At 36.0% G+C, this 25,885-nt stretch overlaps 1 protein-coding gene across 4 annotated transcripts in view; it reads left to right on the forward strand.

Moving 5' to 3' along the window:
• The first annotated feature begins 759 nt into the window (after positions 1-759).
• Positions 760-25,885, forward strand: part of MAP2K5 (mitogen-activated protein kinase kinase 5) — a 297,906-nt gene continuing 272,780 nt past the window's right edge. For 3 of the 4 annotated variants that reach the window (XM_074234472.1, XM_074234473.1, XM_074234474.1), the window contains exons 1-2: positions 760-1,001; positions 8,319-8,367. In XM_074234472.1, the coding sequence (XP_074090573.1) occupies positions 867-1,001; positions 8,319-8,367 (184 nt within the window). In that variant the 5' untranslated portion in view covers positions 760-866. The remainder of the gene's footprint in view (positions 1,002-8,318; positions 8,368-25,885) is intronic. The other variant, XM_074234475.1, reaches the window with a different exon arrangement.

A 25,885-nucleotide genomic window follows, 5' to 3' on the forward strand; every position in this document is an offset into this window, starting at 1 on the left:
GCAAGCTTCGGAGGAGGCTGTGGTCAAAACTGTGAGAGGCACGAAAAGCGAAGGAATTTGAAAAAAAATCACAGAGGGTTCTTGCCATGCCCGTGATATTGCCGATTTAAATAAGCATTGTAAGAGCGGTGTTAATTTAAGAAACTGCAGTTCGCGGCCGAGGAACACAGTTCCGCCTCCATCCGGCCGGTCGGTCCGCTTTCGCGGGCGCTCTTTCGGGCCGTGCCAGGGGAGAGGCAGGTCAAGGAGCGGCCCCAGGGAGCTGGTGACCCGCGGGGCGGGGATGAGGGTCTGCGGGGCTTCCGGGCCGAGCCCGGCTGAGGCGGCCCCGGGCCCCGCCGGCCCAAGGTCGGCCTCCCGCGCGCCGCCCCGCCCCGCCCCGCCCCGCCCATCGGGGGCCCCGCCCTCCGGGCGCGCGTGGGCGGGGCCGGGGGGAAGGGCCCGGGAAGCGGCCGGGCTGCCGCCCTCTTCCAACATGGCGCCGGGGGAGTCGCTCCCGCAGCTCCCGCCCGCCCCCCGGGTTCCGGCTCCGCGCGTTTTGGTTCCGGAGTAAAGTCCCCCGCTCCTGGCTCACTTCTTCCTCCCGCTCCTGCTCCTTTTCCTCCTTCTGCTCCTCGTCCCGCGGCCGCCGCCGCCGGCCGGGGCCCTCGGGGGCGGCCACGGGGCCAGCCCGCCCGGCAGCCCCGCTTTGGCTTCCTCTCCCCTCCGCTCCCTCAGCCGCCGGCGGCGGCGGCACCTGCCCGTCCGGGGGGCTGCCCCCTCCCCGCCCCGCCCCCCGGCCTTCAGCCCATGGCCACGCCCCCGAAGGGGCTGTGAGCGCCCCTCTTCCACCCCCCGCCCCGAGGATGTGAGCCCGCGGGTCGGGAATGCTGTGGCTGGCCCTCGGCCCCCCGCACGCCATGGAGAGCCAGGTGCTGGTGATTCGAATCCAGATCCCGGAGGGAGGAGCCGTGGACTGGACGGTGCACTCCGGGCCCCAGCTGCTTTTCCGGGACGTGCTGGTGAGTCTGGGAGCCCCCGAGGGCCGCCCGGCGGTGCTGGAGCCCCGGGGCGGAGAAGGGCCTAAGTCACTGCTTCCCCCAGAATCCGACTGCCGTCGGAAACCATCCCAGCAATTGCCTTCACTTCTCTGCTGCTTTTTGAGCAAACTGAGGCCCAGAGAGGCGAAGTGACTCACAAAAGGTTAGGAGCCTTGGAAATAGAGTCCAAGTTCGCAGCGTACCCGCCCCTCCACCTGTAACTCGGTGGGAAAAGGTAGAGGGTTCTACCCTCTAGAGGTTGACACCAAGTTCATCTTCCCGAGTATTCCTCCTCTCTACTTATTTTGGGGCAGTACACGCCACCAGTTATCTGGAAATATCCATTGGCTTGTCATTCCATTGATGAATTAGCCGCACGCATGACCTTTGTATGTCTTTGATGAGTGATACTTGTAAATTGAACTAAAGGTGTCAGAGATCGGCAATGTTCATAGTCAGACTAACCTTTTATTGCTCAATTTTTTTTTTAACTGTAAAGCGATTAGTTTGGATTAACTTTAGTATCCTGTCATTCTGACTATATTTGGTTAGCCATGAATAGGCCCACCTATACTTGAGTGGCCATGAAATGTCAAGATTTTGTCCCCGTACTTTTCCTTCTTAAGTTCATAGTCCGTAATCATGGGAAATATTTCTTTATGGGGAACTAGATCATTTAGAGGTTAAGTGAGAAAGCATGCTCAGGGGGCATGATGGGGAAGATCAGAAGGGCGCAGCTTGGTGGGTCATGAAAAAATGTCTAGTCTGGGTTCTCTCTTTTTTTTTTTAAAGGTTTTTGCAAGGCTAATGGGGTTAAGTGGCTTGCCCAAGGCCACACAGCTAGGTGATTAATAAGTGTCTGAGGCCAGATTTGAACTCAAGTACTCCTGACGCCAGCGCCAGGTGCTCTATCCGCAGTGCCACCTAGCCGCCCTTGGGTTCTCTTCTTAAATGGAGACTCTGGGAGAAGAAATGATAACTAACAAGAGAGGAATAATTAAATTACTACTTCAAAATGACTGTAGAAGGTATTAGTTAATATTAGGGAATAATAATCCTTATAACAAATGAATTGTAATGTGGGAAATTCATTCTTTGAATCTGTTCCTCCAGTAAATACTTTGCAGAGGACCTACCCAATGTGCTGAATCCTATTTTGAGTCTCTTTAGACTATGTGGGTATCACTGCCACTGTCAAACTATCAGTTACTCCTTGAATACACAATTAACACTCTTTTTTCTAATCATACAATTTCTTATGTTATGCTATTTCTCAAATGTGAGTCATTCTATACCTGCCACATCTCCAATGGTTCATTAGGTCACCCACAATTTTGATTTACCGAAGAAAGTCATAGCCACAGAGAATCACCAGAAAGAATGCTTTTTTCAAAAAAATGGATTTGGGGTCAGGAAGCACCTGGGACTCTTGAAAACACCGTATAGTTTATCCAAATGTGACCTCACTTGATCTCATTCTGTTTATTTCTGGGCTCAGCCTACCGTCCATCTACAGAGTCTGTCCAAATAGTGTACTAATAAATTAGCTCATGGAGCTTTCATAGGTAGGATTCTTCATTTTTTTTTCCTGTAAAGATTACTCATGGTTATTAATCTCATTAAAGAAGCTCTGCAAAAAAAAAACAAAAAACTCTGCAGTATTCCAGAACTTGATGTAGTGTAGGAAATAAAATGAGTAAAGGTAAAATATGGCTCCAAGAAAGACCATCTTATTAACAGTGATGCAAATAACTGTAATCAAAGAAGGTCAGATTGGAAATCTCAGCAAGGCCAAAGAACAAAATGAGGAGGGCATCCTCCTTTATTGACACACAATAAAGAAGGAGTCTTGTACATTTGGCTTTACTAAGAAAGGTAGGCTAGCATTCAGATGAGGTAAATCTTAAGGAATATTATTGCTTTTATGTGATCCATCAGCATCTTGTAATCTTTGCTAGGGGGTCAAACCCACTACACTTTGTTTTTCTTGGAAGAAATAAATACTCCCCTAATTGGCCAAGAACAAGCAAGGACAAATAACATATTTTTTTTGGATATGGTACCAAGTTAATTTGTGGCCCTTACAAATAAGAGGTAGATGTTCTGGAAGTATCTCAGGAGCTACTGTTTTGAGAAATAACAACTTTTCTTTTAATTATAACTTTAAACTAACTCAGGGAAAGCTAAATTCCTGAACTCAACTCAAGGACATAGAAAGGTCACTAAGCTGATACAGAATCAATTATAAAAGGAAATCAATACAATATGAAATCATTTGCAAAGTAAATTAATTTAAATTTCTTACAGTAAAATTACATCCTTAAAGAGGAATATCTAAGAATCTTCTATAGTCATCCCTCTTCTTTCTAGACTCTGCATAGGACATTCTCTATGCTAGCACTAACATCTTTGGAGAGTTTATGTCTGATCTGCATCTCATGTGGCAATAAGAATAAAGAACCATTGGGGCGGCTCAGTGGTGCAGTGGATAGAACACTGGCCCTGGAGTCAGGAGTGCCTGAGTTCAAATTCGGCCTCAGACACTTAATAATGACCTAGCTGTGTGGCCTTGGGCAAGCCACTTAACCCCATTGCTCTGCAAAAACTAAAAAAAAAAAAAAAAAAAAAGAATAAAGAACCATTGAAGAATGTTATCCCTATGTTGTATCTGTCAAGGAATCTTATATGTTCTTAATTCTTGCCCAGGAAACATCTTGTAGAAGGAGAAACTTTAATGCAGTTTTCTGCTCTACTGAATCAAATTATTTTTTTTAAATAGTAAAGAAGTCATTCACAACAGGATTTTTTTTTTATTCTCCATAAAACTTTCAAGTCAATTGTGTGACAGTCAGAATTATAGAATCTCAAAACTGGAAGGTTGTCATAAGCTAGCTGACCTAGTTCATACTTGAAAAGGACAGTCATATTCTCATCAAGTGATCATTTAGCCTTTGCTTGAGGAGAGAAACCCTCTACCTCCTGAGGCAGTCTCTTTCATTTTGAGGTAGTTATAATTCTTATAAAATTTTTCCTTGTATAAAACTTGTCTCTCTTTTTTTCAACTTCCACCTGGTAAAATTTCATCTCTCCCAATAAGTTTTCTTTTCTCCAGGCTAAATCTCCATTTCCTTCAGATGATCCTCATATGACATGATCTCTAGTTCCTTCACTGTCCTGGTTTCCTTCCTTTCTGCTTTGCTTATCAATGTCTCACTTAAAATGTGGTGCCCATACTGACTGACCATAGAACTCCAGATGTTATCTGGAGAAGCACTATTCCCTCCCTAGTTTCTTTATGCAGCTTCAGATTACATTAGTTTTCTTGGTTAAATTATGCTCTTGACTCAATGACTTTGCAGTGCATTAAAACTTCAGATCTTTTACAAACTACTCTCTGATCTTGCATCTTTCATCATATACTTATGTAGGTGATTATTTCAAATTTAAGTTCTTCTGTAGAAAATCATTTAAGAAAATGTCTTCTCATATTTGCATCAAGGATATCCTCAACATTTGGATAGGTCATAATCATAGGGATTTTACAGAGATGAGAAAATATAGATCAGTTATTGGTAGCCTAGCTCCATCAATCAGTCAATCAATAAAAGTTTGCCAAGTGCCTGCTGTGTACTCTGCCCTGTGCTAAGGAAAGGAATACAAAAAGAGGCAAAAGATAATTCCTACCTTCAAGAAGTTTACAATCTCTAGAGGAAATTTGACAAACATCCACAAACCATTGATACAAAGACTGTAAATAGGGAAGTACTTAACTGGGAAGGCATCAGAATTAATAGGGCTTGAGAAAGACTTCTTGTGGAAGGTGGAATATAGTTGGGATTTTAAGTAAATCTGGAGGGAGAGCCTTCCAGGCATAAGAGTAAGCAAGAGAAATTGCTCAACCTAGAGTCTTGTTCCAGGCAAGTGTCACTCCCTCAAAAAGTGCTTGTGGAGAGTAAAGAAAACTGCAAAGGTAGGAGTAGACTAGGTTAGGAAGAGCTTTGATTGCAATGCAAATCATTTAGTATTTGATCCTGAAAGCAAGAGACTGAAATGGAGCATTGATGATAATGAAAATACTACAATAATTTGTTTCTTTTGAGTAATGATATTTTTTGTGATTTTCCCCAATTATTTGGTAGATTCCCCCCTCCTTTTTGACATCTTGGAAAACCAATCATCAAAATTTTTCCTAAAGAGTAATTCTTTAAAAATCTGTTGTTAAACTTTTATATATACTTGGTTAAATAAATGACCTTTTCCTACTTCCTTAAAGTAGCAAATTGGGGACCAAGGTTATTAAGATTGCAAATGTGGTTCCACTGTCATCGTGATGGAAATAATTTGTTTTAATCTTGTTTATTCATGAATTTTTCATGTTTGTACCCTTTTTTTCAGTTTAACCTATAAAAGTTCTTGGGATGATATACCTTATTTGCATATGAGTCTATTTTTTCCCAGAAAATGAGAGAGAGAGAGAGAGAGAGAGAGAGAGAGAGAGAGAAACAGAATGTTCCTTGAGGTTTGAGAAAGAAAGCTTTTACTCACCTAGAAGATTAGGGAAGAGGGGCAGCTAGGTGGGACAGTGGATAGATTACCAGCCCTGGGGTCAGGAGGATCTAGTTTAAATTAGACCTCCTACACTTAAAAAGTACCTAGCTGTATGACCTTGGGCAAGTCACTTAAACTCATCACCTTGTAACCCCCTCCCCCCAAAAAAGTTTGGGGAAAACTTATGGAGGAAGTAGCATTTGAATTGAACAATAAAGATAGGGTGGGAATTTGTTAGACTGTAGAAGAGAGGAAATTCTGGTCATAATGACAATATTGTGAGCAAAGTCTGGAACAATGCCTAAAGAACAATAAAACTGATCATACCCTTTGATCCAGCAATACCAATACTAGACCTATATCCAAAAGAAATCACAACTAATAGAATGTTCAAAAATATTTATAGCAGCTCTTTTTTTAGTGGCAAAGTATTGGAAATTGAGGGGATGGATCTCCATCAATTAGAGAATGGTTGAATAAGTTATGGTATATAAATATCATGGAGTGTCATTTCTATAAGAAATCATGAGTGGTCAAACTTTATAGAAGCATGAAAAGAATTACATGAACTGATGATGAGTGAAGGGAACAGAACCAAGAGAACATTGTACATATTAACAACACTGAGTTGATCATCTTTGATGGATGAATCTCCTCTCAGCAGTTCAGAGATCTAGGACAACTCTGGGAGATCTGTTATGGACAATGCTATCCACATCCAAAGGAGAAAAAACAAATAAACGTACAGAATCTGAATGGATGCTATGTTCACTTTTTTTTTTTTTGCTTAGTAATGGTATTGCTGGGTCAAAGGGTATGATCAGTTTTATTGCTCTTTGGACATAGTTTCAGATTGCTCTCTAGCACGGCTAGATCAGTTCACAACCCCATCAACACAATAGAATTCCAGCATTAATGTCCCAATGTTTCCACATCCTCTCCCATAGTGATCATTTTCCTTTTTTGCCATATTAGCCAGTCTGAGAAGTATGAGACGGTACCTTATATAGTTTTAATTTGCATTTCTCTAATCAGTAATTATTTAGGGAATTTTTTTTCATGATATACATATATATATTTAATTTCTTTAATTTCTTCATCTGAAAATTGCCTATTCATATTCTTTGACCATTTATCAATTGGGGAATGACTTGTAATCTTATAAATGTAATTCAGTTCTCTATTTTAGAAATGAGTCCTTCATCAGAAACACTAGCTGTGTTTCTGTTTTCCTTCTAATCTTGGCCACATTGGGTTTTTTAGTGTAAAACCTTTTTTTAATATTGTCAAAATCATCCATTTTGCAATTTATAATGTACTCTTTTTCTTGTTTGGTCATAAATTTCTCCCCTTTCCTTAGATCCTATGTTCACTTTTCTCTTGTTTTTCCTTTCTTTCCCATAGTTTTCTTTCTTTTCCCTTATTCCTAATTTCTCATACACAAAATGACTAATATATAAATATGTTAAACACAAAAGTACTTGTACAACTTTTACTAGCTACCAAGGGAAGGTGGGAAGGGAGGGTGGTAGAAAAATGTGTAACTTAAAAATATGCAAGTGAATGAATGTTGAAAAAACTTCTGTAACATATTATTGGAAAAATAAACTGTCAATTAAAGATATTGTTAGCAAAGAGATGGCTCTAGAAAAATACTTGGCACATTGTGTGTGTGTGTGTGTGTGTGTGTGTGTGTGTGTGTGTGTGTGTGTGTGTGTGTGTGTGTGTGTGTGTGTGTGTAAGGAAGTAGTGATAGATCTTAGGATTTTAGGATCTAGAGCTGGAAAGCACTTTAGAGGTCATCTAGTCCAATATTCTTATTTTACAATTAAGGAAACTGACAAGTTTCCAAGGAAGTTAAGTTACTTAGTCAGTGTCATGTAAGTTTAGTCAGCAGTGACATTTGAACTCAGGACCACCTCTGTCAAAGTGCCAACCACCTTCTTAAATGAACCATAGCTTATGAATGATGGACTTTGATTTCTTTTTCAGATCACATTTTTGTCACCCTTGTTTATAGGGAATCAGGATAGACTTCTTAAAAGAGGTGGTACTTATGCTCTTTAAAGGAATTGAGGGACTTCAAAAGGTAGAGACTCTGAGGGTGAGCATTCTAAGTAACAAGGCAGGAAATGCAATGGGGAGTGGGGAGCAGAGGATGGAAAGAATAGCAAGTGGGGGAGTTTGACCAGAACTGGATTGGAGTGTCTAATCAGCCTCAAAAGACAGACTTGAACCAGGTCTCGAAGGTTTGTTTTCATATATCAAATCAATCTTTGTGGTTTATCCTAGAATTAATGGGGAACCATTGCAGCTTCCTGAACTGGAAAATATGATCATACCTGTGCTTTCAGAATGTCAGCAGTTCAGAGGATGACACATTAGAGGAAAGAAAGGCTAGATTTGGAGATACCAATTAGGAGACCAGGCTATAATTGCCCAAGCAAAAGATGATGCTAAGGAGTAGATGTAGGGGAAATGGAGAGAAAGGACAAATAGGAGAAACAAAAAGATGTTTTTCTTTTAGAGTAGGAAAGTTTTTTTTTTTTTAACAATTTCTTTCCCCATGGGGTAATTTGTGATTTAAATATTTGGATGTGAATAGATTGAGTTAAGCTGTGATTATAAGTAATATTTTTTACAATTCAGGCAAATATTGAAAATATCTTTCTTGGGCTTTTTTTGAGGTTTTGTCACATGTTGACAATTGCAAATATATCTAATTGTGGCCTTTTTTCTGTCCCTGTTTAGGATGTGATAGGCCAGGTTTTGCCTGATGCAACAACAACAGCATTTGAATGTGAGTATGGCTTGTATACTTTTTTTTTTTGTATATTTCCTTCTGCAGTAATTCTTCAAAGGGTTTATAGCTTGTGTTACTTTTAAAACTGACAAATATAGAGTATTTATGATCATCATATGGTACATTTAAATATTTATAAATTAATGCAAGTTTAATGATGATACTGAACTGAGTAATATTTTCTTATTTAATCACATCTTGAGTGTGCATATTTCTACAATATAGCTTTAATTACCAACATGACCTTTATCTGCTCTTGCTTCTCACTGGAATAATATTGCTGGAACTAAATGAAAAGTGTAAACTACCTGTAGGCTGATGAATATTGATTAAGGGATTTTAATCCATTGTAGCTTTTAAAAACTGTAACAAAGTGGAGCTTTTAAACAAATATTGAACAGACTAACAGTATTGTAGCTGGCTTCTTCAGGGCCACTAGGTGGTGGCAGTAAACACATTGGAATCTTTGGATTTGACTCTAGATTTGTCCTGGTTGGGTAACAAGAGGAAAAGAGTTTGGGTACCAAGCAGATTACTATTTAGAGGACCAAATTTAGGTACTTAATGAGGTAAAAAAAAAGATTCCCCAGGACTGTTTGGGGTAAATGCAGAATAGGGCATATCATAGATTCTAATTAGAGAAGGAGCTGAATTAAGAAGTTCAGAGAACATTGATGACTATCATTGAAAAGCTGGTACCCATACTCATAGTGATTATATAAGAGTAGTTCAACACTTCTTAATTTTTACTCAGCAAGTCTTAATTCTTTTCTATTGGCTATTTGAGCTTCCAAACCTAGCAAAGGTATATTTCATAAATATGTATTCAAGGCTTATTTGTTTCTTCAGTTTAAAAAATATTTATATGTATGTGTATATAATATATATATATGTATGTAAACTTTTTTTAATGAACTTGACCCTCCTCCTCACTCATTGAGTAGTTCCTCGAGGCAAAGAATAAAAGAAAGGAAGTTCAACAAAACTAAATTTCTTCCATTTTTTTATTTGTATTTATTTCAGATGGGTTACTTATACATAGATTGTTTAATGAGAAAAGCTTATGTAAAGAGAAATTTGAGTCTTTCTTTTTTCAAAGACTTTTTCTAGTCAAAGAAAGAAATTAGATGTACCCCTCTGCCAGTGTAAGGACTCTCTCCCCCAACACAAACCAAAACCCAAACTAAATTTTGTAGATAATTCTTGATTAGCAGTCTGTAGATTACATCTTCATAGATTTTTTCCATGTCAAAATTTTAACACTTCTCTGATTTCTCTTTGCCATATACTATACTCTTGGGTCACATCTGTTAGATCTTAGGGAATGAAGACTTTAAACAACTTAAATCTACAACTCAATTTTCAAGACAAAAAACAACCAAAGCCAATCATAATTAGCATAATGATGTTAGATCTTAGTCCACCCCCTTCATTTTACAAATGAGTAAATTGAGATTCAGAGAAGTTAAAATGTCTTCCTAAAAATCACATATGTTGTAATAAAGTTAAAACTGTACAGGGCCATGATTGATAATCTAGTGATCTTTTTACTACCAGGAATTTTTAAGCAACAGTCTATGAACTTGATTTTTTTTTTTACAGATTCATAATTTCATTTCAGTATAGTTACTTTACTTTAATTCCATGTATTTTACATTATGCAATTTAGAACATTATTCTGAGAGGGTATTCATAGATTTCACTCAATTATTTGCCATCTTTAATGATATCAGCTTTTCTTCAGCAGTGACGATGGAGTCAATTTAGCAGTTGACTTTATGACTGATTTGCTAAAATGCGCTTATTAGAAGCAAATATGTAAGTTTTCACTCAGGGCTTTGAAACTAGAGGCATAAGGGCAACATTTTTGATATTTTTGTCCTTGGCATTAGTTTTTGTGCTGAGCCTTACCCCTAGCAAAATTTCGAAGGAAACACTAACCTCTCACCTCGCAATTTGCCTCAGTTTCCTCATCGGTAAAATGGGGAGAATAATAACATCTATCTCGTAAGGTTGTTGTGAAAATCAATTGAGATAATAACCGTTGAATTTTTAGCATAGTGCCTGACATATAGTAAGCATTAAATAAATGTTAATTATTATTATTAATTATATTTGCTTGGCAACACAAAAAGACTGTTTCATATTAATTAAGTGATCATTTATGTGGAACATGGCAACCAGGCAGAGTCACAAAAACAACTCAGTAACTGCTTCCTTACAACTAGAACCCCTCTCAAAAAAGGACTCTACTTCAGTTCTATTGCTAACGTACTGTGCACTGTAAGGGAAGTCATTTCACGTCTGTGGCCCTTTTTTTCTTTTCATCTCTTCTAAAGTGAACAGTTGTATTAAATCTTGCAGTTCTAAAATTCAGTAATTCTAAATATTATATGTTGAGTTTCTATTCAAAAAAAGAGTTTGGATTGGGGATCAGGAGAACTAGATTTTAGTCTTAGCTTAAGTTAATTATGTAGCAAATAATATAGGATTATAGGATAAAATAAGTTATTTTCCTCCTCTGGGCCTCAGTTTTTTCATCTATGAAATGAGGTTGAACTAAATTAACTTTATAATATATCAGTTTTTGAGTCTTTGGTACAGTCCACTTATAATATCAAATTGGGTTGAATGAAATAGAGAATAACAAATAGGGGTGGATAGGTGGTGCAGCGGATAGAGCACCGGCCCTGGAGTCAGGAGTACCTGAGTTCAATTCTGGCTTCAGACATTTAATAATTACCTAGCTGTGTGGCCTTGGGCAAGCCACTTAACCCCATTGCCTTGCAAAAAAACCTAAAAAAAAAGCTATGAGAATAACAGTTTAATAGAAAGGAACAGGATAAGAAACTTGGGTAATTTGAAATTCTCCTAAATAGTTCTTAACAATACCCAACTGGACCCAACAAATAAATGTTTGTTGGCTAATGGTGTAGCTTCAAGATTTGGTTTGATGGATGTGAAATTTCCAGAAGTTTCACATCCATAATCTCAGCTAAGCCCTTCCCCAGAAATAATTTATGATAGCTTTTGACTTTTTTTTAAGGTTTTTGCAAGGCAAATGGGGTTAAGTAGCTTGCCCAAAGCCACACAGCTAGGTAATTATTAAGTGTCTGAGACGGGATTTGAACCCAGGTACTCCTGACTCCAGGGCTGGTGCTTTATCCACTGCGCCACCTAGCCACCCCTTTATGATAGCTTTTGAATCATGTTCTATTTTCAAAAGTGCCGTTATTTCAGACAGTTGGTATATAAAAAAACCAACAATTATAATTGATAGTTTTCTGTCAAAGTTCCAAGTTCTCCAGTTTTTTAAGTGACTTCTTTGGCTTTCCACATACATTAAAGAGAAAAGGCAATGAGGAAGTTAACATTTGACCTTTCCTTTTGTCATGCTATTTTTAGGAGGATAAAGGTCAGAATGATCCAGACCTTCACCATCAAGCTTATCTTTTGTACCCATAGACCTATTTTCTATGTAGCCTCCCCATGAACAGTGATCATGCTTCCAACTTGCAACTAAATATCATAATCACTTAGTGTTATTGTATAAAGTGTTCGCATGTTGGCATTAACATGTGTAGTAAAAACTTTTTTGCATATGTGGTCTTTTTATGATGTTTCTTGTTTCATTGTTAGATTAATGAGTATTTAAGTGAATGGGGTGATAATAATCAACAATCTGCACTAAGGAGTTTCTTGTGAAGATATATTTGCCTGGTTCTGGCTTGCTTTTTCCAGAAGTTAGATGTTGCTTTAAAATGACAACTGAGTTTAGAATATGTAATTGTTAGACACTAAACACTCCTGAAGTACTTGGCAACTCCAAAGATATCTTAAACTTTTAGGAATTTCTGGTTTATTCTCTTCCTTCTTGAACTATTACCATTACTCATTTCTCAGTGGGTAGGAATTCAAAGCTACTATCAAAAACTCTGGTTTTGAGATTCTTTAAAACTCAACTCAGGTATTCATTTGTGACTTGGAAATAAGTGGTCATTTTAAACATATTAAAATTTTTCTAAATATTGTGAGTTCTTAAAACTTAACAGAGAAAATCTTTATTAATTCAGAATAATGCAGTAGAAAGACCAGTTAGACAGAATAAAAATCTGCATTTAACAATACACTTAAAAGTAATCCAATAGTATAATTTTAATAACAGAATACATTAGAGACAGCTAACATATATTAATTTTTAATAGAGATAGCTAGGTGACACAGTGGATAGAGTACTAGATTTGGAGTCAAGAAAACCTGAATTAAATTCTTGCCTCACCCACTTAGTAGCTGTAACCTTGAGTAAACTACTTAATTTCTCTCTTCCTCAGTTTCTTGATTTATAAAATGGATAATATTAATATTTACTTCCCAGGGTTTTTGTAACAATCAAATGAGATAATATATGTAATTGTTGTCCAGTTGTTTCAGTCTTGTCCCTATTTGATTTTCCTGGCAACAATATTGGAATGATTTGTATTTTCCTCCTCCAACTTATTCCATAGATGAGAAAGTTGAGGTAGATAGCAACTTGCTAATAAGTAGCTGAGACCCACTTAGGAATTCCTTACCCCTGTCCTGGTGCTCTATCTAATAAACTATCTAGTGTCCAATAAATGTAAAGCATTTTATAAATCTTAAATGTTATATAAATATTATCTATTGTGAATATTACAAAATGAGATGTGTATTAATAGTATAGATTAATGAACAAATTTTACCAACATGAGTCAATGGATGTTATGTTGGCCTTTGCTCAGGAAAACCTTGGTTCAAGTCCCATGTTTGATCTGGCTGCCACTCAATCTGCCACTCAATCTGTGTATTTTTCCGCCAGTTTTGGTTTAAAACAGTTTTTCAGGTTTTTTTTAGTTTCCCCTCCTTCCTCCATAAGACAATAAACAATAAAATTTAGATTTATACATGTTCAATTGTGTAAAATATTTCCATATCAGTAATTTTGTTCAAGAAGATTTTATAGAAAAGAAAAAGAATGAAAAAAGGAAAGTGAAAAATAGTCTGTATTCAAACAGTTTCAGTTCTTTCTCTAAGGGCAGATAGTATGTTGCTTCATTAATCCTTTGGGATTGTTTTGGATTATTGTATTGCTGAAAACAGCTAAGTTATTCAGTTCATCTTTTGATATTACTGTTACTGGTTTTTTTGTGTTTTTTTTGTTTGTTTTCTTTAGGTTTTTTGCAAGGCAAATGGAGTTAAGTGGCTTGCCCAAGGCCACAACAGCTAGGTAATTGTTAAGTGTCGGAGACTGGGTTTGAACCCAGGTACTCCTGACACCAAGGCAGGTGCTTTAGCTGTTACTGTGTATAACCTCCTCCTGGTAAAGAGAACTCTGTTTACTTCAGTTTGTAGTCTTTCATGTAAATCTTTCTAGGTTTTTCTGAAATCCTCCTTTTTTTCATTTCTTATAGCACAATAATATTCTATCACAATCATATATTGTGGGTATCCCTTTGATTTTCAATTATTAGCTACCACAAAAAGAGCTGCTATAAATATTTTTGAACAAGTAGGACCTGTTCCTTTTTTTTTTCCTGATGTCTTTGGGATACAGCTCTAATAGTGGTATTGCTGGATCAAAAGGGTATGCATAGTTTTATTGCCCTTTGAGCATAGTTCCAAATTGATCTACAGAATGATTGGATCAACTTATAACTCCACCAACAGTGCATTAGTGTCCCAGTTTTCCTTCATTCTCTCCAACATCCATCATTTTTCTTTTTTGTTGTATAAGGCAATCTGATAAGTGTGAGGTGGAACCTTAGAGTTATTTTGATTTTCTCTAATCAGTAGTGTTTTGAGCATTATTTTCATATGTCAAAAGATAGCTTTGATTTCTTTGCTAGACAACTTTTTAAGACTAAGTTGTAGGAAGAGGACTTTTTCTATCTTGACTTTCCTTTACCAATGGAAATCACAAATGTACTACTTTTTTTTTGTTTTTTTGTTATTTTGTTTTTGTTTTTGCAAGGGAATGGGGGTTAAATGACTTGCCCATAGCCACACAGCTGAGTAATTATTAAGTGTCTGAGGGCAGATTTGAACTCAGGTACTCCTGACTCCACGGCCAGTGCTTTATCCACTGCACCGCCCAGCTGCCCCACAAATGTACTTTTAAAAATTATATACCAGTGTATTACACTTATACAAGAATTCATTGTGACACCCAGAATTTGAAGGTTAGAGAAAAGGACTGAAACTCTGATTTCAAAGACATCCAATTCCATTGGTGAGCAAACTCCCTATATTAATGAAAGGTATCAACTTAGAATATTAGTGAATTGACTAGAGCACAGAGAAGTTGAAAGCCTTGTCCAGAGTCATACAGCCAGTATGTGTGAGAGGTGGGGCTCTAATTAGACTTTGAGGCTAGTTCTCTCTATATATTGTTCCACAATACTTCTCTTAAGGGAGCTACCAGATGTTGAAGCTTGTCTTATTTCTTGACTCCTTGATTTAAAATAACTACTTATTTTAGCCTAAATTTGTAAATATGACCTTGAAAATTTCTCATTTTGTGTTCAGTAACATTCACATATAACTCATCTGAATTATCACAAATTTGGTTTTACTGAAGTAACTGAGATAGTAGAGTATTAGAAATACATTTTTTCAGGAGAAAGTATCCCAAATAGTTGGTGCTAAATCCTGTAAAAGTAAGACTGTATAGGACTCATCAAGGTTTCTTATGGATTTAGTTACTGGAAATTTCTGGAACTTAGGAGATGCCCTGAAATGTAGCATGGTATGATTGGAAAGGGACTGATGTTAAATTTTTAATTGTTACTTGCCCAAGGTCACACAGCTAAGGCCAGTGCTCTGTTCACTCCACCACTAGCTGCCCCCTTGCAGAACTGTTTTGCAGAAAACTTGTCATAACCACGAGTTCAAAAGGGTTTTGTGACTTGTCCATCATAATAAGATTTGACAATAGAAATTGAGGGCTCTAGTCATCACATAATGATGATCATCATCTGAGATTGTCTGCTTGGGAACTTTTTTTAGGTTTCATCTTTGACTTCTCTAACTTCTTCAGCAGTATTTTCCTTTCTTTTTTCTCTTTGGAAAATGAGTCTTCTCTAGTTTTCTAATTGATTCTCAACTGGCTTGAAGGTTTATGACAAAGAATGTTTAATAGATAACCTTAACTTTCTATTTATTTTTGCATCTAGCTTGATTTTATATAAGCTTCACTGCCACTTCAGTAAGTTGTGTTTTGCTGTTAGCCCCATAGCCTCTGCTGCTATTTATATAGTTACCGTTATGTTTGCCATTTTTACCTCCCCTACCTGAGGCTGCATTTCTTCTACTATTGGGCCTTTATGTTCTTTTTTGTTTCTTTTTTGTATTGCATGTTGCTCCAAATAAAATCACTGACAACATATGGCCTGTTATGATTCTCTTTTCCTAAACTCTGCCATTTTGTATATTTGTGACACACTGCAGATTTTGTGAAGATTGCTTCATAATATTTGTTTACCATCTGCTGCACTCTATTTGGTATCTTGCTAGGATTTTTTCCTCCATTTTAAGTGACATTAACAAAATCCAGCCAGTACATAGACTCTCTGGTTCTACTTTTGCTTCCCTAATGTGCTGGAAAATCATATTACTGTGCTCCAGGCAACTAGAGAAGCCTGGAATTCTGGTTGTAAACCAGTGTATCAGATTATTCCCCTACCCTCCATTTTTTTTTTTTTTGGTCATATCCAGTTATGCTTTTTGGTCAGATGGTAAAGAACTTCATATATAAGGCAAAAATAGTTTAAAATACTCAGTTGATTTCCATTCCCTCTTCTTCATTTGATGCCAAACTAGTCTGTGTTGGATAGTTGAAAGATTATTAGGGGCATCTAGGTGGCACAGTGGATAGAACACCAGCCCTGGAATCAGGAGGACCTGAGTTCAAATCCAGCCTCAGTCACTTAATAATTACTCAGCTGTGTGATTTTATGTGTCACTTAACCCTATTGCTTTGTAACATCCCCTCCCTCCAAAAAAAAGGAAAGATTATGGAATGGATTCTGTTATATGTTGGCTAGATGACTTTGTAGATGTCATTTTAACTCTGTAGGCCTCAGTTTCCTGCTCTATAAAATAAGATTGATGTAGATGATTGCCAGTTCTCTTTTAATTTTAACATTCCACGATCATTTTGTTTTTTGGTTAAACCTTTAGTATTATGCATTCTACCTCAATATTATTTTCAAGATTTTTTTTTTTTTGCTGTTGTTGTTGAATCATTTCAGTCATATTCGACTCATTGCGACTCCATTTCCAGTTTTTTTGGGGGTTTTTTGGCAAAGATACTTGAACAGTTCCTTTTCTTCTTTAATTCATTTTACAGATGAAGAAACTGAGGCAAGCAGAGTTAAGTGACTTGCCCAAGGTCACACAGTAGTATCACTGTCTAGTCTCATTGACTAGAGTCAGATTTGAACTCAGAAAGTTGAGTCTTCCTGACTCCAACCCCTGCATTTTATCCACTATACCACCTAACTGCCCCCTTTTTGTACTATGGAAGCCATTTATTTTATTTTTTCCAGAGCTAATCATCCCTGATATGTGAATGGCTTTTGTTTGTTTTGCTAAGTGTTCAATTTTTTTATTCAACCAAGTAATTTTATTTTATTTTTTGTACTAAAGTCACCTTTTGGTCATATTTTGACTTCAACTCATCAAACATAAGAAGCTCCTAAAGTGTGTAAAATTGTACTAAATATTGGAAGAGATACAAGAAATACAGTCCTTTTACTCTTTCACTTTATTGGCTAGCAGAAGGATACATCACACATTTGAAAAATTTAATTGATTAAGTATTATTTAGTGCCTATATTATGTAAGTTACTGTGATGGGAATTGAGGATTTAAAGGCAAAAAGGAAATATGCTCTTGCTCTTAAAGGAGCTTTCATTCTGAAAAATAATATAGAATAAGTATGTAAGAAGTAGTAGAAGCAAACTACTTGTGAGTTCTAGAGTGATCCTTTGATCAATGTGGTATTGTGAAAGGAACAATGGATATGGGACTGCTGTAGATTTCCAAACCCTTAGTAATTTGACTTCTCTAAGCTTCAGTTTTCTTTATAAAAAGTTCTCAAGGGGATAGATTAACTACCTCAATGGGGTAGACTGTAAGAAAAGCACTTTGTAAATCTTAAAGTACTATATAATGTGATTTATTATTATTTCCAGCTAAGGGGATTAGGTAAGACTTTACCTAGGAAGTGATATTTGAGATTGACTGAGTAGGCAGAGCCTGGCATTTTAAGCAAAAGAAACCATGTGAGCAAAGATATGTAGACTAGAAAGCTTGGAACTTACATAGAAATTGCTTGGAGAATGTGGGTAAAATTTTTTTGATATATAGCTGTGAAGGACCTTGAAGGCCAGATAGAAGACTAATCAGTACTCATTAGACTGTAGGGAACCATTGAAAAGATTACATTAAGTTTGTAAGTACAGACATGGAAGAGCCTGATTATTTCCTCTTATTTGTCTCTCAGGTAATTGCTGCTGTTTTAGTAATAGTCTCAATAGTCCAAATAGCTAGGTTTTGTATCAATGTGTTTTAAATGAAGAAAGAAGAGAGTAGTCTATTTTTATATTCAGTTATCTATTTAAAAAATAAAACTACTTTTAAAATCTGAGCATTTCACCTTAAAGACTTAGTCTTAGAAAGTTGCCTGAAATATTTCGAGGTTAAGTGACTTGCCCAGGGCCACACTGTCAGAGATGAGACTAGAGCCCAGGGCAAGGGCTTCATTCTTTATACAGTGCTGCTTCCTTTGTTCCTAGTGGTCATTAATCACCATGTGCTCTAATTTTGGTTCATCTTCAAGTTTAAGAGGATTGCTTATTTCTACATATCCTAAGTCTTCATCTTGATGTTAGTCTCCTCTTAGCATGGCTTTGAGACTTTTTAGATTGACATTAAAAGTCACTGACCATTTATTTGCCTTTAAGGGTCTGTCTTCTTAGAGGTAAAGTCCCAGATATCTCACTTCAATTCAAAGAATTCTTCTCTCCTTCCTAAGATCTTGCAAGCTAAAGAATTCCCCATAGGCTAAAACTCCCTTTTCTTTAAGGGCTTTTATTTTCTCTTGCTTCATTGGTACAGAGGTATGGAAGGTGAGAAAGAAAAGTTACTTATTAGTATGAGTTGTTAATGTGAAACCCATGATTTATTTTTTCCAGACCAAAAAAAAAGATTTCTCAGCTATTTTACTAACATTGAACATGATCCTCCTCTATTATTTAGGTTTTTTATGAACTGAAATTTGTATACTTTCATTACTTTAGTGACTGACATTACTGAAACTTCTGGTGTGCTACTATTTGTTATTACCAAAGGCTAAGCATATCATATACCAGACACCATTTTTCGAAAAAAGTCAATAAATCTTTCAGAACAAATAATTCTAAGTAGAAAACTTTATGAAGTTGTCCATCAGAGGCTTAATTTAACATTCTACTTTCATGCCATTTTCTTTTATCTTTTAGATCTCTCTGATATATCTTACCAGGATTAATGTTTTAGACTGCATTTTTAAGAGTTCTTTATGAAAGTTTCTTTTAGAAAATAATCCTTTAAAAAAAAAAGTTAGCTTGGGGCAGCTAGGTGACTCAGTGGATAGTGTAATGATACTGGAGTCCGGAGAACCTGAATTCAAATTTGATCTCCCAACTAGCTGTGTGACCCTGGGCAAGTCACTTAACCCTGGTTACCTATAAAAAAAAAGCTAGTTTAGAACTTAACATTAAAGAAGAAAATAGTTCTAAAGAGCAAGATTTTTAGAAAAAGATAAATCTATTTAAAGTACTTTATCCAATTATCCTTTTATTTATTTATTTGCTTTTTGAAGATTTTATTTATTTTGAGTTTTATAATTATTCCCCTAATCTTGCTTACCTCCCCCTACCTCCCACAGAAGGCAATTTGTCAGTCTTTACATTGTTTCCATGGTATACATTGATCCAAATTGAATGTGATGAGAGAGAAATCATATCCTTAAGGAAGAAAAATAAAGTATAAGAGATAATAAGATTACATAATAAGATATCAGTTTTTTTTTTCTAAATTAAAGGTAATAATCCTTGGTCTTTGTTCAAACTCCACAATTCTTTTTCTGGATACAGATGGTATTCTCCATTGCAGATATCCCAAAATTGTGCCTGATTGTTCCACTGATGGAATGAGCAAATCTATTAAGGTTGATCATCACCCCCATGTTGCTGTTAGGGTGTACAATGTTTTCCTAAACAATCTTTACAACTAATGATTCTGACAAAGGATTCATTTCTAAAATATACAGAGAACTGAGTCATATTTTTTTAAAAAAACCATTCCCCAGTTGACAGATGGTCAAAGGATATGCAAAGGCAATTTACAGATGAGGAGATCAAAGTAATCCATATATAGCCATATGAAAAATTGCTCTAAATCATTAATTATTAGAGAAATGCAAATTAAAGCTTCTCTGAGGTACCACCTCACACCTCTCAGACTGGCCAATATGACCAGAAAGGATAATGATCATTGTTGGAAGGGTTGTGGGAAATCTGGGACACTATTACGCTGTTGGTGGAGCTGTGAACTCATCCAACCTTTCTGGAGAGAAATTTGGAACTATGCCCAAGGGCAACAAAAATGAGCATACCCTTTGATCCAGCAATACCACTACTGGGTCTGTACCCTTGAAGAGATGATGAAAAAGGGTAAAAACATCACTTGTACAAAAATATTTATAGCAGCCCTGTTTGTGGTGGCAAAGAATTGGAAATCAAGTAAATGTCCTTCAATTGGGGAATGGCTTAGCAAACTGTGGTATATGTATGTCATGGAACACTGTTGTTCTATTAGAAACCTGGAGGGATGGGAATTCAGGGAAGCCTGGAGGGATTTGCATGAAATGATGCTGAGTGAGATGAGCAGAACCAGAAAAACACTGTACACCCTAACAGCAACATGGGAGTGATGATCAACCTTGATGGACTTGCTCATTCCATCGGTTCAACAATCAGGGACAATTTGGGGCTCTCTGCAATGGAGAATACCATCTGTATCCAGATAAAGAACCCTGGAGTTTGAACAAAGTTCAAGGACTATTCCCTTTAATTTAGAAAAAAAAATCTTATTGTCTGATCTTGTTATCTCTTGTACTTTTTCTTTCTTCCTTAAGGATTTGATTTCTCTCTCATCACATTCAATTTGGATCAATGTACAACATGCAAACAAAATAAAGACTGACAAATTGCTTTCTGTGGGGGGAGGGAAGTAAGATGGGGGGGAATTGCAAAACTCAAATCAAATCTTTAATAATACAATGTTTTCCTGGTTCTGCTCATCTCACTCAGCATTAGTTCATGAAAATTCCTCCAGGCTTCCCTGAATTCTCATCCCTCCTGGTTTCTCATAGAATAATAGTGTTCCATGATATATATATATATATATATATATATTCATTTTTCAATTCTTTGGAAATCAAACAGGGCTACTATGGATATTTTTGTACAAGTGATGTTTTTACCCTTTTTCATGATCTCCTCACGGTATAGACCCAGTAGTGGTATTTCTGGATCTAAGGGTATGCACATTTTTGTTGCCCTTTGGGCATAATTCCAAATTGTTCTTCAGAAAGTTTGGATGAGTTCACAGCTCCACCAACAATGTATTAGTGTCCTAGATTTCCCACATTCCTTCCAACACTGATCATTGTCTTTTCTGGTCATATTGGCTAGTCTGAGAGGTGTGAGGTGGTACCTCAGAAGCTTTAATTTGCATTTCTCTAAGATTTAGAGCAATTTTTCATATGACTATGGATCTCTTTGATTCCTCATCTCTAAATTGCCTTTGCATATCCTTTTGACTGTCAATTGGGGAAAGGCTTGTTTTTTTTTTTAATATGACTCAGTTTTCTGTATATTTTAGAAATGAGTCTTTTGTCAGAAATACTACTTGTAAAGATTATTTCCCAGTTTAATGCATTTCTTTTGATCTTGGTTACAGTGATTTTGTCTGTGCAAAAGCTTTTTAATTTAATGTAATCAAAAGCATCTAGTTTGTTTTTAGTGATGTTTTCTATCCCTTCCTTGGTCATAAACTGCTTCCCTTTCCGTAGATCTGACAGGTAAACAATTCCTTGATCTTCTAGTTTGCTTATAATACTGCTTTTTATGTCTAAATCCTGTATATCCTTTTATTTAAACAAGACTTGTGATTTCATTGGTGAAAGGATTCCTCAGTGAGAAAGTTCCCTCTACCAAAATAGGTAGGCATCTTCTCTGAAGTTTAGAGTTCAAGAGAGTACCCAGGAGTTATCACTTACCCTGGGTCACGAAGACAGAATGTATTGAAAGTAGGATTTAAACTCAGTTTTTCCTGCCTTTGAGTCTAGATTTCTATCCACAATACCATGCTACTCTAGCTTTTAAATTTAATTATGACCAGAAAACAAACAGCTAAAAAGTATTCAAAGAACAGAGTAGGATGGAATCTCAAGGCTATCTAGTTCAACAAATATAGGGATCCCATTTGTAATATTCTCAAGACAAGTGGTTATTCAACCTTTGCTTAAAGGCCTCTAGAGCTGGGCATGCTGATTTCTGTTGTGAGCTCTGCTCCCAGTTGCTTGAGCCTCAGAGTGCTGAGCTACCCCTTCTTGTTGAACCAGTCAGGCATCTGCACTGAGTCTAGATCAACATGGTGTGACCAAATGGAATAAAAATGAGAAGGGACAGAAGATGGGGGGAGGAGAGTTGTTAAATTTCCAACCTGGGTAAGAGAGGGAGACCTAGACTGAGAGAGAGAGAGAGAGAGAGAGAGAGAGAGAGAGAGAGAGAGAGAGAGAGAGAGAGAGAGAAACCCACACCTTCCCACAGGAAAGTAATCTTTTATACTTTATTCAATGGTAATAATAAAAAAGACATTGAATCAAGTTATTTCTTTGATTACATTCTTAAAGAATCTTGCATGATTTTAACTTGTACATTGTGCTACTGAATCAAATGTTTTTTGTTAAAAGTAACAAAAATAACACAATGAGTTTTTGTATTGTACTCTGTATTCACTGTTCCCCTTTATGGAATTCTTCATTGAGACTAAATTTGACTCTGCAGTTCAACCCTTTGCTTCTAGTTCTTCTCTTAGGCATAACAAGCCTATTTCCCTTTGTATGTGAGCCCTTTTAATAGCTGTCACTCCCAAGTTCTTATTTCTCCATAGTTTCTTTCTTCAATCTTTATATATTGTGGTCTTGAAGCCCTTCATAATCCTGGTCATTCTCCTCAGTTTCATTTACCATTTATTTTCTTACTAAAGAGTGGCACCTAGAATTGAACACCAGTACTCAAAATGTGATTTGACCAAAGAAAAACTGTATTTATGGCCTTATTTCTTTTAATTGTTTCTCTTAAAATCACATTTATTTTGGAGTTCATATTATAGAATTTCCCACAACCACTCCAATTATATTCTATGTTGTACTTGTCCTAGATATATGTTCTAACTCAACAAACTAGCTTGTTGAACTAACAACTGCATATTATAGTCTGGACAGTAGACTTTTTAAAAAAATCCTTTTGGCTTTTCTTATATGGCTTATTAGGCTAGTTTGTTTTTTTTTTTGAGTAATCATGTATATTTGGGAGGCTCTCTAATATTCCAGGGCTTAAAATAGCACAATAATGTCCACAAATAGGTGCATCTGAAGGATCTATGAATTCATCTCCCTTTTGGACTCCGAGACATCAATGATAACAGTGATAGTCACTTTAAAAAAATATTTTATCCCCCCTCCATTGTAAAAAAAAATGTAAAAATGTAAAAAAAATTTTCAACATTCATTTTTAATCTTTCCCCTTTTCTTTTCCTTCCTCCCTGAAATGATTTGATATAGGCTATCCATGTGCAATCATGTAAAACATATTTCCATATTAATCATTTTTGGGGAAGAAAACTCGAAACAAAAAAAGTGAAAAATTTGTGCTCTTCATTCTATATTAAAATTTCATCAGTTCTTTCTCTGTAAGTAGATAGCATTTTTCATCTAAAGTCCTTTGGGATTGTCTTGGATCACTGTATTGCTGAGGATAGCCTAGTCATTCACAGTTGATCTTCGTACAATATTGCTATTATTGTATTAATGTTCTCCTTGTTCTGCTCATTTAACTCTGCATCATTCCCTGTAAGTCTTTCTAGGTTTTTCTGAAATCCTATTTACCATTTCTTATAACACAATAATCCTTCATTGCAATCCTACCACAACTTGTTAAGCCATCCCTCAATTGATCGACATCCCCTCAGTTTCCAATTCTTACAATGGCAGTCACTTTTTAAGAATATATATTTCATTGCTTTATGCCTTTTTGATGGTAATAATCAGCTATACATTGAATAAAGTTATCTCTCTGGTTACATTTATTAAAGAATCTTTATTGATCTTAATGTGTACATTATGTGATTGAATCAACTTTTTTTTTAAACATAACACGAGATTTTCTATTTATTGCTTATTCCTTTCAGTCACTTTTGAGACTAAAGATGTGGTCTGTACAAAATTATTTGTGAAAGGATTTGTATTATTTTTCTTCTTTTCATGAAGAATAATTTGCATACAGGTATACATTATCTTCACAGTTTTTTTTAAATAAAAACTGCGCTATTCACAATTTTTCTAAAAAAGATTAGTGTCTACCTTTGATGGTTCCACTGTCATTGACTATTAAAATGGATCATTAGAAATTTTTACAACTCAGTTCCATTTTTTGTTTTCCCACTGACAGCCTCATGATCTTGGGATGATATAATTAGTTGGATCTTTGATTACTTTTTTTTTTGTCTCCATTGCTTTTGAATATTTTGTTAAGAATGAGTTCAGAGTTTGACTTTTAATTCTGCTATTTATAGAATTTACTTTTGTGATCTTTGGCAAAATTACTTAACCTCTTAGAATTTTTGTTTTTCATCTGTGAAATGAGAGGTTTGGATTAGTTGGCCTGTAGATATAAATATATTTGCCTCAGTAATGTTTTTTTTTTTTTACAAATGTTTTATCTTACAAAGTTTTTAGGGTCAGTCACCTTCAAGATCTGCCCTGGTAGCAACTACCCTTTAACCTATTACCTGACTTGTATTTATTTCCATTATCCTCAAGTCTAAGGCAATTTAATGGTATGTTAGAATTTTTTTTTATTAATGACAAAATTTCAGCTTAAGAACATTAATTAGTCTATAAACTCAGTTCTACCCCAGTATTAAATATTATTGTTAAGTTGGAGAACTCTCTTTTCCTGTAGGTAGTTGCTCATATTTCTTCATGTAGAAAAGCCCTTTCTTCTAGGTTTAAATAAACATCAAGATCAGTCATCATAGAATGTATTAACAGGATAACAAATAACAAAACAAAGACATTTCAATTATGAGACAGGTTACAGAGTCACCTCTAACCATCCATTTTATTACTCACTTCTCATTTCCTAAGCAGAGTCCTACCATCTGCTCCCTGTATTGCAGCCAAAATCTCAAGAATTTTTTTGTTTCTTTCCCATGTAACAGTTAAATTTCGATCTCTTAAAGAAATTCTTTCATCATCCTCTTTCTTTCTGACTTCTCACATTTTCCCCCAAACCATCATTGTTAATATTTTGTCCTTTATAGTTTAAGAGTTAAACGAGTAGAGGAAGGGAATAAGCATTTATATAGCACCTCAATGTGCCAAGCTTTGGGCTACCTTTCTGAACTATCCCTTTTGAAACTCAATATCCCTTTAATGTAGGTGCTCTTATTACTCCACACTTATAGTTGAAGAAACTAAGGTAAATAAGAAATTAAGTGACTTGTCCAGAGACCCAGAGCTAATGTATGACTAAGGCCACATTTGAATTCAGATCTGAATGACACTAGGCCCTGTGCCATCTAGCTCCTCAAATTTAAAATGTAATCTCCTTTCAGACTTCTTATATATCATATTGAAAACTCAGATTTCTTAGGGAATTGTAGTTAAATTTACTGTTCAAGATTTCATAGCCCCTTAAAAATTCATTCATAATATCTGTAGTCTTTGGGTAAAAAAAGACCACTGAAGCTGCTATTACATTTCTCCCCATAGCCAAAATTTTTTTCAGTTTCCTGAAAAAATCATATGAAGATACATAAAATCCATACTATTATTATATACAATAATTCTATCATATTGAAAAGTATTCTTTGACAGTACTACTAATTACTATTAACTATTAACTAATAACTACTATCTGCTAATAACAATAGTTCAACAGAATAAAAATAATAAAACAATACTAACAGTTATAACAGATAAATAGAAAATATAAATATAATACTGTTTTTACTCATCATAATGTAAAGTAGAACTGGATATAATTCATCAACTGAATTTTATCTGGGTACATAATGAACCACTCTTTTTGATTGTCCTACAAAATCTTGTCTGTGGTTCTCATTCTTTTCTATTTTTCTTTTCTCATTCTGTTTTCATTCT

This window comes from Macrotis lagotis, chromosome 4, assembly GCF_037893015.1.
Source record: "Macrotis lagotis isolate mMagLag1 chromosome 4, bilby.v1.9.chrom.fasta, whole genome shotgun sequence".
Taxonomy (NCBI): domain Eukaryota; kingdom Metazoa; phylum Chordata; class Mammalia; order Peramelemorphia; family Peramelidae; genus Macrotis; species Macrotis lagotis.